Source organism: Antrostomus carolinensis, unplaced genomic scaffold (assembly GCF_000700745.2).
Source record: "Antrostomus carolinensis isolate BGI_N321 unplaced genomic scaffold, ASM70074v2 scaffold5682, whole genome shotgun sequence".
NCBI lineage: Eukaryota > Metazoa > Chordata > Aves > Caprimulgiformes > Caprimulgidae > Antrostomus > Antrostomus carolinensis.
The window spans coordinates 15235-31442 of NW_010297448.1; the positions used below are offsets into that span (position 1 = coordinate 15235).

General features: G+C 47.2%; 1 protein-coding gene across 1 annotated transcript in view; it reads left to right on the forward strand.

Annotated features, from left to right (window-relative positions):
* LOC104520422 (gamma-aminobutyric acid receptor subunit gamma-4) overlaps nucleotides 1-15600 on the forward strand; it is a 30319-nt gene extending 14719 nt beyond the window's left edge. The window contains exons 5-10 of the mRNA XM_010162111.2: nucleotides 7804-8024; nucleotides 8625-8707; nucleotides 10085-10222; nucleotides 11714-11866; nucleotides 13902-14104; nucleotides 15069-15600. Coding sequence (XP_010160413.2) covers nucleotides 7804-8024; nucleotides 8625-8707; nucleotides 10085-10222; nucleotides 11714-11866; nucleotides 13902-14104; nucleotides 15069-15362 — 1092 coding nt within the window. The 3' untranslated portion in view covers nucleotides 15363-15600. The remainder of the gene's footprint in view (nucleotides 1-7803; nucleotides 8025-8624; nucleotides 8708-10084; nucleotides 10223-11713; nucleotides 11867-13901; nucleotides 14105-15068) is intronic.
* Nucleotides 15601-16208: the final 608 nt, after the last annotated feature.

A 16208-nucleotide genomic window follows, 5' to 3' on the forward strand; every position in this document is an offset into this window, starting at 1 on the left:
CCAGAACTATGTCCCTGGGTCTGTCATTCTCCTCCACAGACACCCAAAGCCACCTTAGTAGTGTAGCGAGGACAAGGAGGAGAAGCAGAGCACTGTGGTAGAGAAGTGGGAACAATTTGTGGCAGTTAGCTTGGTTATTCCTACAGCTACAGGGTGAAATTAAGATGAAAACTGGATGATCTCTTTATTTGCCCCTTGAAAAGAAAAGCTGAAGGCAAAGAGAACTGTAATATTCAAGACAACCATTTCCTTTCATGAGCTGGCAGTGGTGGACTGACAGACCTTTCTAGAGCTGGCAGCCTTAGTTTGTCACATGACTCTGCACCTTGTGAGAAGGCACGATGGACCCTCTTTCCCCCTGCCACAGCAAAGAGCCACAGTGGTGACATGGCTTGGAGCAATGTGCCAGAGGGGAAGTGTCTCTGCAGAGAAGGCAGGGGATGGAAGGAGCACTAGGATGGGGATGTGGAGAGTGTGGAGCAGGTCATGGAGGGGAGGAGGAGGAGGAAAGAAGACAAGAGCAGGGACCAAAGGGAAAAGAGGGAAAACCCAAGAAAGCCTGGAAAAATATAAAAACAGCAAAGGAAACTGGGCAGCAGATCTGGGCCATTCAGTCCCTGAGCAGACAGGAAAAGGTGCTGAGACCCTTACAAAGGTTTACAGACTACTGTGGACTACTATACCTCTCCAAAACCCTCAGTCCTCCCAAACAGGGACTGGATGTAAATGAGAATCGGACCCTAAATCTCAGGCAGTGTTGACCTTGCTACCCCCTAGTCCATCTGGTGCGCCAGCAGCAGCAGTAGGCTGAACTGGGGTCTGGCAAAGCCAGTGGTGATGCCAGTGGTGGTCCCTTCTGTATGAGGTACCAGATTGGAGGCAAGGAGACAGGCCCAGCTGGTGAACCCTAAACCTAGGAGGATGCTTGCTCTAATACTTCAAAACCACACAGCCATGTGCCTCTGACAGTTGAAGGCACTCATGTCATCCAACACATGGAGGACTTTCCTGCCTTCCTTCACTTCACCTGAAGGCCATTTTCCTGCTGCTGCAACAGGATACTGCTCTTGTTCATGCCTCCCCATCCTAGGGAGGAGGCTGTGAGGCTGCAGTGTCCAGCTCCTGAACTGCACAGGATCCTGCAGGCAGTCTCGTGGGAATCCAGCAGCCCAGGACAGTGAGTTTTGTAAGGACAGAGAGATGGGGCGAGGAGCAACAGATTGTATTCCCAGGTAACAATAGTCTTGCAGATGTCTCCATGGGGACAAGCTGACCAACCCAGACATCCCTCCCCAGGATTGTTTAGGACTGGACATGTTAGAGGATTTGAGGGACCTCCTACCTTCCTTTGCCTGATACAGGGGAGCTGCAGCAGCTGCTCTCCTAGTCCTGGGCAGTATTAGACTGCCCATCCCGGTATTTCATTTTAATCACAATGGGTGGCATGGGAATGGGAAGTGCAATTAAAGAAATTCCAGCTTCTCATCTGAATCTTGCCAAGCTGTCCTGGAGGAACAATCTTGGGGCGTTAATTGTATGCAGTGAGAAGGTTTGTCTTCTAGCCCTTTCAAAGGAAATTTCTTTTTGTCTTGTCAAACACCGCATGAGCTTAAAGGACAAATAAACAAGAGCACTTACCCAAAGTGCTCAGTATTCTCTTCCAGTTATCCTATGTGCCTCTGGCCTCGCCTCTTCGCTTCCCCCACTTGCTTTCTTCTTCCAGCACAAAGTTGCTTCAAGCTCAACATGATGGGGAGCACCTAAGCATTTAGCAGTAAGGTCTGACGTGCAAACAAGACTCTGGAGAAGTGTGCCTTTGCTCTGCAAGCAGCCCAGGCATTTTCCAGAGATCATGGTAACTGGGCTGCATCCTTGTTTGCATCAGAAAGTGCTTACACATGGCTCTTCACCCAGGCTATGTCTTGTCCTGAGGGTGGTGAAGAAATAAACTAAAGTAAAAGGAGACAGCTCCTTCTTTGTGGTGCTTTGCATAATACTTCATTGAAGTGTAAACTGTCTTCCCCTTTAATTAATTCTGCCCCATCTGCATATAGCATCCTGTGTCCGTGCCCATGCCTTTTCAGTAATAACCTCGTCAGGAACAGCGCAGACAGACTGTGCTTCTACGAACCAGAGTCTGGCTGATGTCATGTCTCAACTCAAGGACTTCCCTTGATCCTTTGGGTATTGACTGTTAATCAGTTGCTAAAACACACATGTCTAGGTCACATGGCCCTGGGGCTCACAGTGAGAGACTCCTTGTGCCAGGCTAAATTCCCATGAAAAGAAGAATGAGCGTCGTAGCAGTCAGCAGCCGCCTTTGGGTTGCACATGAGGAGATAACATCGCTGAAGGACAGGAAGCGCTGGTACAAGGGAATGGCTCAGAAGAAAGGGTTTTGGGGGAAAGAAACAATCTGGTGTGGTTGGCTAGCATGAGTATGAGCTGCCTTTTGGATGTCCCTGCTTTTACATGCATGGGAGCAGGTGTGAGCAGAGGTGTGTGGGAACAGGCAGGCAGAGATCTCAGAAGCCAGCGCTTAGTTTTGAAAGCCCTGTCTAGATCCCATCTGCAGAGACTCCAAGGGTGAGCAAGCCATGATTGGGGAGTTTGCAATGGACAGAGCAGCATGTACAGTATGTCTTGTTTGAAGGCTCCTGGCACGAGCACAGGACATGGTGATGGTTTTTAACAGTGAGTTTGTATTATAAAAAGAATGCTCTCTAAACTGAGATTCCCTGGGCAGAGGCAAAAGACATTCAGACAAGGACAGCGCTGCCGGTGTTGCTGCAGAGGTGAAACAGATGGGGAGTTCAGTGTGTCACCTTGAAAACACACATCATCAGAGCTCTGCTGCTTTTGTCCTTGCGAGCTCCCCTAGTCTCTCCAGCATCATGTCCAGAAAGCTCTCTGAAGTCTGATTTGGAGAGAGGAGGACCTTGGAAATATAATGAAACTTAAATTCTCATTCTTTTTCTCTTTTTGTTGGGGAGACAAAACTCATCCAGAGTAGGGAGACAGAGGCATCCACAAGCAAGGAGTCTCACACTACACTAATGGGAGAACTGAGAGAAGCCTGATGCTGCCCAACTGCTCGCTGAAGTGGTCAGGGTCAGGTATTAGCATATGCTGTTAGTACATGTCCTCTCTGCTTGCTGCCCTTGGAGAGTGCTTGCACATGTCATGCCAGAAGCACGTTCCTGCCCACAAGCTGCGGGGACAAGAAGTCATGCATCAGATTTGAAGATTATTCTAAAATAAGGTTATTTTATTTAGTTATCTGAGTGTGGAGAGTGTCTCCAGACTTTTTGCTGTTATTGAGCGTGTTCCCTGGGACATGGAGCTGGCTGCTGGGAGCAGCCCAGGGTTTGTCAGAGATTTTTGCAGGCTGGGAGGGATGTGTGGGATGTCATGGAGAGGAAAATGCTCACCTGTACAGGGCTGTAGGGGTGTGGACTTGTTGAACACAGCTCTGTCTGAAGGGGGAATGCTTGGGCCAACCCTTGTTTGCAGATTGGAGGAGAGGCTTCCTGGCTTGGGCTGCACAGAGCAACCTACCAGCCCTTGAAAGAAATACACCCCATTCCTGGGTCTCTTACAATAACTCTTGAGATTTTCCTGAATTGCAGCACCCCAAAGAGTTTGCCTGTAATACTTGTTTGGTTTAGCTCTATGGTTGACAGCATGGACCCATCAGATTCACATCAGCCTACCTGAAATGCTAGCCATGCTTCCTGAGAAAGCAGCCTGCTTTATTGTACTGCAGCGAGGGATTTGCTTGGAGGTGCAAAGGGAAGGGGGGGGTCTATGAATACCAGGACAATAAAAGCTAGAATGAGACTGGCTAGGATATTAATCTCTCAGCCTCACTGTTATTAGGATTTTTCCAAGCTATCTCTCCAGCAGAGGAAAATGGAGGAACCTTTTTCCAGCTCTCTGTCTCCTCTATTGGGAGGTATTCTTGTTGCTGTTGAATACAAGTGAAGTTGCAAAAAAAACACCTTTAAATCCTTAATTTTATCCTAATTTAGGAAGACATCTAAGACATCTTCATCTCATGGCTTTGCTTCTCTCTTTGGGATTTGTCAGAATGCTGAGCTCTTAAAAACACAGAGAAAGAAGCTCATAACTGGATACAGAGAAACCATGGGGTACCAACTCCTCTGTATCCCACTAATTGCACCCTTGAGAGGGGTCAGCTGAACTGCACACACAAACTTGCTTTGAGCCGTTTGAAAAGGATCTTCTGGCAGTGCAAAGGTACAAACTACTAATTGCAAGTTGAGTCATGCTAACCCTGTGAGTTTAAGCTGTTAGTCTGAAATTGGGTGGCCCTAACTCATATGTGCTCTGAACCCAGGGTGGAACTTAGTCTAGAGTAGAGTTCCTGAACCAAATCCAACTGCAAATATGGGCTGATTCCCCATGTGTGTGCACATACACACAGAGGTGAGAGAGGAGGCACGGGGAGGAGCTAACTGGGGCCAGGCTGGATGTCCTTGCTGTATCAAATCAGGATGGGGAGCAGGGAGGTGCTCCAGGACCGTGAAGGTTAGGGCAGAGTGGCTGGGTCTGGGATGACCCAAGGAACAGGGCTTAGGGTAGCACACAATGAGAACACTGGCCACACAGATCTCTTGTGCTGGGGACAGGCTGATTTCTTAACATGTTGTTTTTGGGGTTTTTTTTCTGATTGAAAAATTTGGGCTTTTCCTTGAAATGAGTTTTCACATGGAAATTCCATAGCTTTTCACTTAAACTATGTTTTTAAATATGAAGGAGTTTGAGAATGCAGTAAAATCTTTTTGTTGTTGTTTTATTTTTTTCTTCCAAGATTAAATATTCTTGTCAACTCCACATCCCCTTATTTCCCACAAATGCTCTTTTACAGAACAGGGTTTTTTCCATTAAATGTTTTCAGATTTTACCATTTTCTGGAATTGAGTTTCCACCAGCATCTGTGCTGCCCAGATGAGGAAAACAAAGACTGATTAGTGATGTGCAGCAGTGCCAGGTGATGATGGTGATCAAGGGCCAGCAGGGACATGCTGAAAGGCTGAGTTGGACACAAGCCCACACAACTAGAAGTGGCAACGCTGTAGGGTGTTCCTCAGCATTGGATAAATTCACCTGATAGTATTTAGGGTAGGCAGTCTTCAGTGTTTGCCTTATGGGTAGTTTGATTTATTATTTTATGACTGAAGTTTGATGTAATATTGCGTGAATGCCAACATGTGTGTGCTACCCCACGTGTGATCCAAATGGCATGACCTAACTCTCAGAGCGATTCCTCTTATTTCGCTAGCTCCTTCTGTTGAAAACACTGAAAAAGTCCGTGCTTTTACATAGTTAACAACCTCCATGTGCTGCAGAGCAGATGGTACAATAATGTTGGAGGCATATTTTACAATAACCTTTTCCCACATGGGGAAATTGAGGTATTGAGAAGTCTCCTTCTGATGCTTGAGAATGAATTAGGGGCAGAGAGAAACTACAGGGGTGCAGGAGTTCAAGAAATGGCACTGCCGTAAGTTTTAGAGGCTGATCTCGTCCTGGGATAGCTGACCCTTCACTCTCCTGAAATGTTAGCATTTATCTGAGACCTGAAAGCTGAACTTTACAGCAGGATATCTGACCTGAGCAGCCAGCCCAGAAGCAAGATCTTACAAGTGACTTCAGTTAGGAGTTAGAAGCTTATAGTGACATCTAACATGGATTTGTCATTGCATTTTTGGTTGCTTTCTCCTACACCAGAGACATTGCTGAGGAGGAGCAATGTAAGCTCATCCTGGCTCAAACAGGGTTTGCAGGGTCGGGGAGAATATGTGAAATGTTGTGTTATTTTGGCCCCAACAGCTGGCAAGGAAAGAAGATGGCCCCAAGCAGGATAAAGTCAACTTTCCCCCCATATATGTCATTTTCTTGGGCTGCTATTACCCCATCTTCTCCCTCCTGTGCCAGTGCTTCTTTGCCCACCTGTGGGCTCTATTTCACTGTTTCACAACTTGATCTGTGCCTTCATCACCACATACCATAAGTCCAAGGAGTACCCAGTAAGATCCAGAGCATTCAGATGCTGGAATGGGCTCTCCCCACCTCCTGCTTTCAGGCAGTGGCTGTGGTTGCACGTTTGGCTTTGAGGGCTGCTGCTATCCCAGCTCTTTGTGTCCTCATGTCTGTTTGGAACATGAATTAAAGAGGCAACGCCATCTTTGAACATGCTGAATCCGTCCCCATCTAGAGATATGTTAGGACCTCATCCCCGTCACCTTTGCTCATCCCTGTGTCTAACCAGGGTGAAGGATCAGCCCAGAGAGTGACTCGGCCGCCTGAGGCCAAATGCATTTTTCTCATTATCTCATTCCCATGCAAGGGATGTTTTTGGTACCAATCACTCATCACTGGTTGGCTGACAGTGGAGCAAGGGTGAGGAAAATGAAGCGGGGAGTCATGCACTGCCCTACTCTGCCTCCCCAGCCAGGACATGCTGTCCAAGGGATCGCACTAAGAGCGCCGCATCTATTTTAATGGCATGGTGTGAGGAAGCTGACTGTGAACCAGCAGCGAGGGCAGTGGGGGGAGGATGTACTGCAGTCATAAAAATTCCACCAAGGTAAATCAATAGAGGGAGGAGGAGAATGGGAGGGAGAGATGGCAAAGTCAAACAGTGTTCATCTCTGCCCACAGAAGAGGAGAAGGTGATGTGTCCATGGTCATGAGTGTTTAACAGGAGTGAAAGTGTGCAAAGTCCAAGTCAGAGAGGAGCTGTCAGGACAGATGACAGCCTTTAGTATGGGCTGGTGGAACTGGATTTGGGGGTCTGGTTCAGACAGCCCTGAATGCCAGGCATGCTCCTGCATAGCACTAGTTAGCACCTTCTCAGGTAGGCTTAAAAAGAGGTTAAAGAGCAAATTGGTTTGCAGCAGCAAGCAGCAGAACGGTGGTCTAATAATATGGACTAATACCAGTCCAATCCAGACAGATGCTGCCTTCCAGAAGTGCTACTTATTGGTGAGCTAGGACACCCTGTCTCTCACGAAAACCAAAGGTCCTCATGGTGGAAACTGTTTTCTGTCTGCAAAAGACTCAAGATTTTGAACTGGTTCCACCAAAAGCTGGGTCTGTAGCAGCCCCTGACCCAGTTTCCTTTTCTAATCTTCAGCAAGGGGTATCTGCCCAGGAGCCGGAGTGCCCTGATTTTTCTGATGAACATTTGCAGTGTGAGTCCTGCAGCATGGGAAGGATTCTCACTAGGTTTATGCACAACACTATGATATGTACAAATTAGGTGTATGGAGCACTGCTGGGCTGTATCCTAATAAATAACAGAAAGAGCTGTCTGCTTGTCTTCTCTGGTGAGCTGGTGAGCAGCTTTCCTTGCCTGTGTTTGAAAGGTTTAGCTGAACTTAGGACTGGATTCAGCCAATGTCTAAACTGCCCCTTCACACCTGTGCTTAAAAAGAGAGTTTGGCTTCAGTTGTCTGTCAAGAGGAAGCCCAAGCCCTTGTTCATATGGTCTTGGCTTTCCAGCCATGGGTCAGGCCAAACATGCTATGGCTCAGCCCACCAGTCAACATATAGTCTTTGACTCTTCCTATGTGTACCATGAATGTCTTGACCCAGAGCTAAAGATGAGCCTGGAAAGGTGGCAGTGGTCACCAAAAACTCCTCTCAGTCTTAAAAAGCAAATGTTCTGGCTGTGACTCCAAAACCATGGCCTACAGACCAGAGGACAGGGCTCTGCTTTGCCTGAATCCCTCTCAGAAAGGCATATTCTTCCTCCTTTTTTTTTTTCCCCCACAGGAGTACACCATTGATATCTTCTTTGCTCAGACATGGTATGACCGGCGTCTACGTTTCAACAGCACCTTGAAGGCCCTCACGCTGAACACCAATATGGTGAGCCGCATCTGGATCCCAGATACCTTTTTTAGGAACTCCAAGCGGGCTGATTCCCACTGGATAACCACTCCTAATCAGCTCCTCCGCATCTGGAATGATGGCAAAGTGCTCTACACACTCAGGTACATCCAACAGGCACTGTAGCTGGCTGTTGAGGTGAGGGAACAAGGAGCTGGTCAAAGTAGGGGAGGTTTCCAGGTGCCCTGGGACAGGGTAGTGGAGATGTCTCCCAGTGCTGATGAGAGTGCACATGTAGTACTAGTTGTAGAATGGGCTTCCTCTTCCCAGGATGAAGGTTTCCAAAAAATCAAACTGTTTTTCCTTATCACATCCAGAAAAAAAAGTCAAAACTACAAATGGTTTCCTAAACCAAAATCCTTCCAAAGTTTATGTTGGTCAGTCCAGCTGTTTCATTCTGATGATAAACATTTGGCTTTTGTTCCCATAAATTCTCACTCCCGTAAATGAATCTGAAAAGCTTACTAAACAAAAAGGCTTTTTTTGAATGTGAAAATTAGATGTTTTTTCTCACTTTGAAAATATCCAAGCATATGCTTTGTTTTGCTGCTGTTTTGAAATGCTCCTGCAAACAGACTGATCTTCAACAAATTAGTGTTTCTCTCTGAAGGAAGCGAGAATCCCTCTGTCACATTGTGGTATTGGAATCAAACCACCTTCACCAACGCAAAATCTCAGTCTCCCTCTCTCTCTTTCTCTCTCAGGCTGACGATTGAGGCTGAGTGTCTGCTCCAGCTGCAGAATTTCCCAATGGACACTCACTCTTGTCCTTTGGTGTTTTCCAGTTGTGAGTACACATATTTTAAAAATAGTTTTAGAAGGCAAGTAGAGAAACCTCAGTAGTGTAAAACTCTTCTGGGGAGACCACCCTCCCTTTTAGCTACATTTTTCACCTAATCTCTATTACTCTTTTCCTGGGCCATTACTCGTCATGCCCTGGAGCATCCTCCCACTCCTGGGCTAGCAGAGGTCTATAGGGACAGGTTCACAGCACCTCTGAGTTTCTCCTTAATTTGAGTAGATGGTTTGAGGTGATTATTTCACTGACCTTCTAGTCACTCTGACCTACTAAACAGAATATATCCCTTCAGCTGGCAGACAAATGGCACCAGTCCTGCCTTGCATCTTCCCCCTTCTCCCGCTCTCTGAGGGGATAGCTTGGCTTTCCAGACCTCAGCCCAGACACAGGCCTACTTTCTGCAAAGGAGGGGTACTCAGATCTCCCTTCTCAGCCTCTACTTGTCCATTCTCATCAGTAGACAGGGCTGATGATGTTGGCACGTCTCCACTGGTAATTTTGCAGGGAGCCTTTCTGCACCAAGAGATTCCTGTCGTCATGCGTTGGTTGGAAAACTAATTTAGTCATCTTAGCTCGAGTTTGCCTCTCCTGCTTCCCCTGCCACTAAAGAGATGCAACTCACGTGGCTCTGAGGTGCTTCAGAGAGAGGCAGCATGCTGAGGAGATACCATTCCTTTGTCTCCCACCATCCCTTATTCTTTGCTAATTAAGAGTACATACCATACATGCTTGATAATTAGCAACAGACTTTTAGTTAGCTGCCAAGCTCTTGGTCCTTCCCTCCTCTGAGGAACTCTCTTGTAGGTGTTGAGGTCCCTGCCTTCACAGTAGGCTTACTTCTTTGACAAGAAAGCTAGAGCCAGGAGAAGCCATGCTCCAGCCTGCAGGAGCCAGCTCTCCTTCTCCATGGAGAATTGTCCTGGTTTTGCTACTTCCCATGTTGGCAGCTTTGTATTAGTGGTGTACTCATGCCTGGGAAGGGAAGGTAGTCAGGAGGAGTGGTGAAGGCTTCGTGCTGCCCCAGGGAGCTAAAACCCTTAAATATTTCAGGGTGGGCAAGTCATTTTACACCAATTTGAGTCTCATTCTCAACCAGTGCAGTCCTTAGAAAGGCTTCATTTCTAGCATTGCTTTTCCTATCCCTAGGATTTGAAGCAGTCCACAAGGGGAGATGCTGTCCCTACTCCCATTGCATGTGGAGATGCCTAAGGGAATCTAAACAAAAGACATCAGAAATACCTGTCTGAAATCTTCATGTTTACAAAACAGCCAGAGTGAGATGCCAGCAGTTTTGCAGTCAGGGTGGTGAATGAGGTGGAGGCACGTGATGTACTCTTTCATTGATGTCCTTGCCCCTTTTCTCAGATGGCTACCCACGTGAGGAGATTGTCTATCGCTGGAGGCGCTACTCCATTGAGGTCTCCGACCAGCGCACTTGGAGGCTCTACCAGTTTGACTTCACAGGGCTGAGGAACACCTCAGAAGTTCTCAGGACGGGGGCAGGTGAGGCAAAAGGAAACAGCCCATAGAAACACCAGCGTGTTGGAGACGTTGTGGGAGGCAAAGGAATCATCAGACAGCTCCACAATAGGGAAGGAAGGTCACAACAGCAGTTAGAGAAATGTGAGAATGAAGGGATGGACATTTGCTAGAGGGAGCAGAAGTGATGGAGATGAGGGGAAGATGAAGCAAGGGTAAGCCAGAATCAGTGACATCTGTGAACTGTGGGGTGACAATGCTGATGTGAATGAAGTTATCTCTAATTGAAGGGTGAGGAGGGAGAGGAGATGGAGCTCAGATTCCCTCTTGCTGCAGTGTGTGCATACTGGGTGATGCTTGTAACTGGAATGGGTGGGGAAATCAGAACCTGCAGGTCTCAATCTTTCCTTCTGTAAATTTGTGTGGGGCTGGTGAACACCTGCATTGTGCTTTAAGAGACACAAACAAGGCTGCATGTGTGAAGAAACCAGGGAATGGAGACCCTTTAGCTCGACCTCATCATAATAGCTCACATCCCATTTCCTTCCCACAGACAACTGAGGAAAGCTTCTTTGGGTTCCTGCAGGTGGGGTGAGCTCATATTTTTAAGCCCTCTGAAGCAGCACGTTCAGGTAGTGCTTCTTCCACTCTGCCAAAGGCTGCTGTTGGCAACACCATCAGCCAGCCTCTAACCTGTGTGGAAAGGCAGCACAGACTGGGACAAGCAGCAGAGCAGTGAAAGTGTCTTGAATGCACCAGTGGCTGTCTGACATTTGTAATTCTCTTTTTTGGTAATTACTTGCAAGCACTATCTTCACCCTAGAGCTGTAAGGTGGCTTTCTTCCAATACTCACTAGGAGCCTCTGAAAAAGAGGAGGAACCTCAGCTGTAAGTTGCCAAATGAGCAATTAGGGTGTACAGCACCACACACCTTTTCAGGGGCAGAACCAGAGTTTGGATGAAAGTGATTGAAGGACACCTCCTTTGTCACAGCTCAGGTAGTTAGTTGGCAAGCCAGGCCATGTCGCCTGTTACAGCTGAATAGTTTCTATTAGAAAGAAAAGAAACCTTTGCAGCAGTCAGCTGAAGATGAATAATCTCTACAGTTTCTTCCCTGAAACTTTTCCAGACAGTGTGCTTTTGGTGCACTTGGACACCCAGCTGGGCCAGTACAAATGCAGCCTCGGGACTACACAGCCAGCCAGGCAGATAGTCAGTTGGGCAGCCACAAAGTCAGCTCTTAAATTAATCACAAAGACATTAAGCCAGAGAGCTACAGAGCCAACCAGGTAGCCAAAGATTCCACTAGCCACAAAACCAGTAAGCCAGCCACACAGCTGTCCATGGAGCTAACAAGTTGGGCAGCTACAAAGCCAGCCACAAAACCAGCTGGCCAGGCACTTAAATCAACAAGAAAACTTCATCAGAAACACTGCAAATTCTGAAACTTTGTTGATTTTTGTGTTTTAGGAAGCCCCATGTTATGATTCCAATGTCTCTGTTGCTTTTTCCTAGGGGAGTACATGGTGATGACAGTTTCTTTTGACCTAAGTAGACGGATGGGTTATTTTGCCATTCAGACCTACATTCCCTGCATCCTAACTGTTGTTCTTTCCTGGGTTTCCTTCTGGATCAAGAGAGACTCTACACCAGCCAGGACATCTCTGGGTAAGAGAGAAGTTGTTGCAGGTCTGATGCTTGTTGAACTCTGCCAGGCTAGCAGACTGGCAGCGTTGGAGTACAAAATCTCCTAAAGCACTTTGCCGTTTTCTTACATTATTCAGTTTACTGGAGGAGAGTCCACTCCTCCATCTTTCTGTCTGTAACACTGTCCTCAAGCTCAACGGAATCTCCAGCTGTGCTGGCTTGGTCTACTGGATTATTTCAGGATAGCACATATCCTGATCTGAGATATGAACACAGCCTTTTCCAATTGACCCTGTGTTATTCTCATGCACGAAAAGGGAGAGGAAAGGGGTGAGCTGTGGCATTGCAATGCTGGCCAAAGTGCTCCTGTCACACACGTATTCTGCATTTCCTCATGACTTTTCAAGGGCTTGAAGTGACAAGAAGGTTGTAGGGTAATTAACAAAGTTGCTCAGCTGTATCCATGGAGTCCCAGGCTCTGCAGGTGTGGAAACCCTGTAGGTACAGCCTTTCTCTGTCCCGTCACACCACAGTGGGAGTCCAGGACATAGTAACAGCTCTGCCTATTGTTTAGATTTTCTCAGCAACCTGCAGTGGCTCTTTGAGGCAGGAAAAAGCTCACGTTGATTGAATCCTGCCCTGGTAAGTGCTAGAGAGCTCTTTACGAATCTTTAATGCACTTTGGCTGTATCTGCATTTTGCAGCAAGCTCAGCTTCCCAGTGTTGTCCTTCCCATCAGCCCAGCTGACTCTCCCTTTAATTGGAGTTAGCGTTCCCAGCCCTGCCTGCAGGCCACTGCAGGGAAGGAGAGGAGAGGCAGGGACCATCAGCATCAGGCAGGGCTATTCAGAGCCCATCCATTCTGACCATCTTTCTCCACCTCCCTATCAAAATCAATTTATTTGGAGCCTATGAAGGGAGCAGGAGGAGGAGTGAGGTGTCATTTCCAATGGAGTTGATGGTACACCATGGTCCGTGGCTGGGAATGGAATGAACAGAAAGAGGCAAAATGTTCTGCATGGCTGACACAACTATGGTGGCTGCCTCAAAAAACAAAGGCACATTTCCCCAGGACAGGGGCCCCTCTCTCTGGGAAGGGACCTCAGCACATCAAGGGTAATATATTCTCTCCACACCTCCTTTGTACTTAATACAAATGATTAGGGAGATATAAACTGGACCAGTTACATTGGCATTTCAAATATAGGTGGAGTTCCTGCTGCTTCTCCACATCCTAAAAAGCAGTGGATGAGATCACCATACCAACTCTTGCAGCTGATCCTTTGTTGGCTTCTGATACTTTATCTCTGGAAACAGGTCTGTGAGCATTACTGCTGCTGCAAAAACAATTCCAAGCCCCATTCAAGTCAAAAGAGATTCCTTATCATCTCCTACCACTTTCCCTCTATGTCAAGAAATAGATTGTGAAGAGCTGTCTCTAAAGAATAGCTACAAGCAGGTTGAAAGCTTATGGGTAGGAATTAGAGACTGAGGCAACAAAGGGAACCTTGTGGTTCATGTTTACTACAGGCCACCCAATCAAGGGGGGCCTGCTGATGAAGCTTTCTTACTCCAGGTATTGTGCTTGTGGGCTCCAAATTGGAGGGATTTGGATTTGATGGGTGGACTGTTTGGTGGGTGAGGAATTGGTTGGATGGTCTCATCCAAAGGGTAGTGGTCAATGGCTCAATGTCCAGATGGAGATTGGTGACAAATGGTATTTCTTAGGGGTCCATATTGGGACCAGTACTATTTAATATCTTCATCAATGACATAGACACTGGGATTGAGGGCACCCTCAGCAAGTTTGCTGATGACACCAAGCAGAGTGGTGCCATTGACATGTCTGAGGGACAGGATGCCATCCAGGACAATCTTGAGAAGTGGGCCCACATTAACTCAAGAGTCTCACTGAGCAGAGCAAAAATGGGACCAGACAACCAGAGACATTTCTCTCCCACAGGAGAGGGGAAATGGGGATGTTCTGGGGGCTGGATGCATGTAGAAGACAGAAGTGCTCCTCTTCATTATGTAAACCAGCTCTTTTCTCTCTTAGGTATCACAACTGTGCTAACAATGACTACCCTGAGTACCATCTCCCGCAAGCACCTTCCCCGTGTTTCCTATATCACAGCCATGGACCTCTTTGTCTCTGTGTGCTTCATCTTCGTCTTTGCAGCTCTCATGGAGTACGCTACACTCAACTACCTGGTGGGAAACAAGAAACCACTTGAGCACAACAACAGGAAAGCCAGGCTGGTAGGTCAAAGGGGCCAGCAGAGGTAGATACTGTTAGAAACCCAAGCTCCTCTGAAACAAGGAGGTCCCTGTCAGAACGAGGTACCCTGTGCTCCTTTCAAAATTGCTACAGAGCTTGTCAGTACAGTTTAGGATGACTTATAGGACAAAATGTAAATGCTCACTTTAAGACAGGGTGATCCACACCTACGTCCTTCCACTTGTACCAGTTTGATCTCTGTGGATTACAGAGGTATCTCAGCTCACAGAGACACAGAAACATACTTTCTTTTGTGGACTGTCCATCAGAAGACCTCCTGAGTGTGAGAACAGTAAACAGAGAATGGTCATCATCCTCTTGAGATCTGCCCAAGCTCATGGCAGGTACTTCTGACACATCAGCTGAAACAGGCCTCTGAACTGGGAGAGAACTGACACCAAAAAAAGACATGTTTTCTGTGCTGGCCTCATTTCCCAGCACGGGTGGAGGGAGCTCTTCCATGAGGCAGATGATATGCCTGGGCCAAAAGGTTACAAATCACACACAGCCTTTCCCCCAGCTTTTCTCCAGCGACTGACACCAACCAGAAGACACATCTGGACTGTATGCAGTGTCTTCAGAGACAGCTGAGCTCAGGAGAATGAGGGAAGAGGCTAGCACAGCTGAAACCAAACAGGTCCTGTTTCTGCACTATTAGTGGCAGAGATGGGTAATCAGAGCAATTACATCTTTGCTGACTAAATCTATGCCCTAGGGTGCCAGGGAGGAAATTCACAGTCATGGAGGGAGCTGCCAGTCCCCAGAGTGTGCCAAGGTGGTGATTTACAACCAGGTGCAGAGATGGGAGCTGATTAGTCATCCCTCTCCATTGAACTGCACCTATGCCATGAACTGATCTATTGCAAATTGGATGACTCGTGGTGTTTAGAACATGTTTCCTTGCCTTTTCCTTCCCTTTAATCCACCTACCCCTCTTCATTACAGCCGCCTGCCGGTGTACAGGTGATGCCATCCTTTACCACCATCAACATCAACAACATCATGCATTGGCCCCCAGAGATAGAGGAGGATGAAGATGAAGATCCTGGCTCCCCGTGCCTGGAAGGAAAAGAATGTGAGAGGTTCTTCTGCTGCATCGAGGACTGTCAGACAGGAATGTGGCGGGAGGGGAGGGTTCGCATTCACATCTCCCGCCTGGACTCCTACTCTCGTGTCTTCTTCCCCACTGCCTTCCTGCTCTTCAACATTGTCTACTGGATTGCCTATCTCTATCTCTAGCCGTTCTTTGTCCTCAGCTGGAATAGACTGAGACCAGCAAGACAGGCTTCTCAAGGAGCATAGAGAACAGCATCTCTTCTGTTGTAGTTGATTGTTGGTCTGAACAATCCAACCCAGTGATTCCCTCTTCCTGCTCTCTCATCTCTTCTGAGAAGAACCAGACAGCTTTTTTTTAGCCTTCTAACATATCTTTTTAGAGAATCTACCCTTCCCAAACAATCCCCTCTCCAGCACCACCAGCATTTTTACCCCTTGTAAGATTGTCCCAAAATCCCATTCCCATCTTAAACATTAAGGATTTTGTCAGAAACAAAAACCTTAATGTGTTTCATTTTTCCATCCAATCCTACTCCAAAATTCCATGGGAAGTGATGGCAAATGGAGTTTTCTGCATAGTTATTAAGACTGCAAAAGAAATTAAGTGTATCTTACAACTTCTGCACCCTTTCACCAGAATAGACTTTGTGGAGTTCCAGAGGCTTGGAAAGGTCAGAAGGAAAGAAATGTGAAAGAGGACAGCAGTACAGATTTCCCACAGTAGCTGGGCTTGGCTAAAATGTTTTGACCTGCCCAGAAAGCTGACAGTGGCACTGACAAGGATGGAGTAGCTGCAAGCCTCCACCAGCTCCCCATAGAATATCTGTGGAGCATTACTGATGGATCACTCCACTTGTACCAAGTGGCACCCAAGGCATCCACCCACTGAGGCATTGCTGATTCTCATCAGATGGTGGTAAAAAGCACTTCACAAGTTTGAAGGGCCCATCTGCCTCACTGGAGCAGACTCTTGAGGGCCCATGGTGACATCTACTCTGATCAGGACTTTGAGCAGGCTATGCAGCTTAT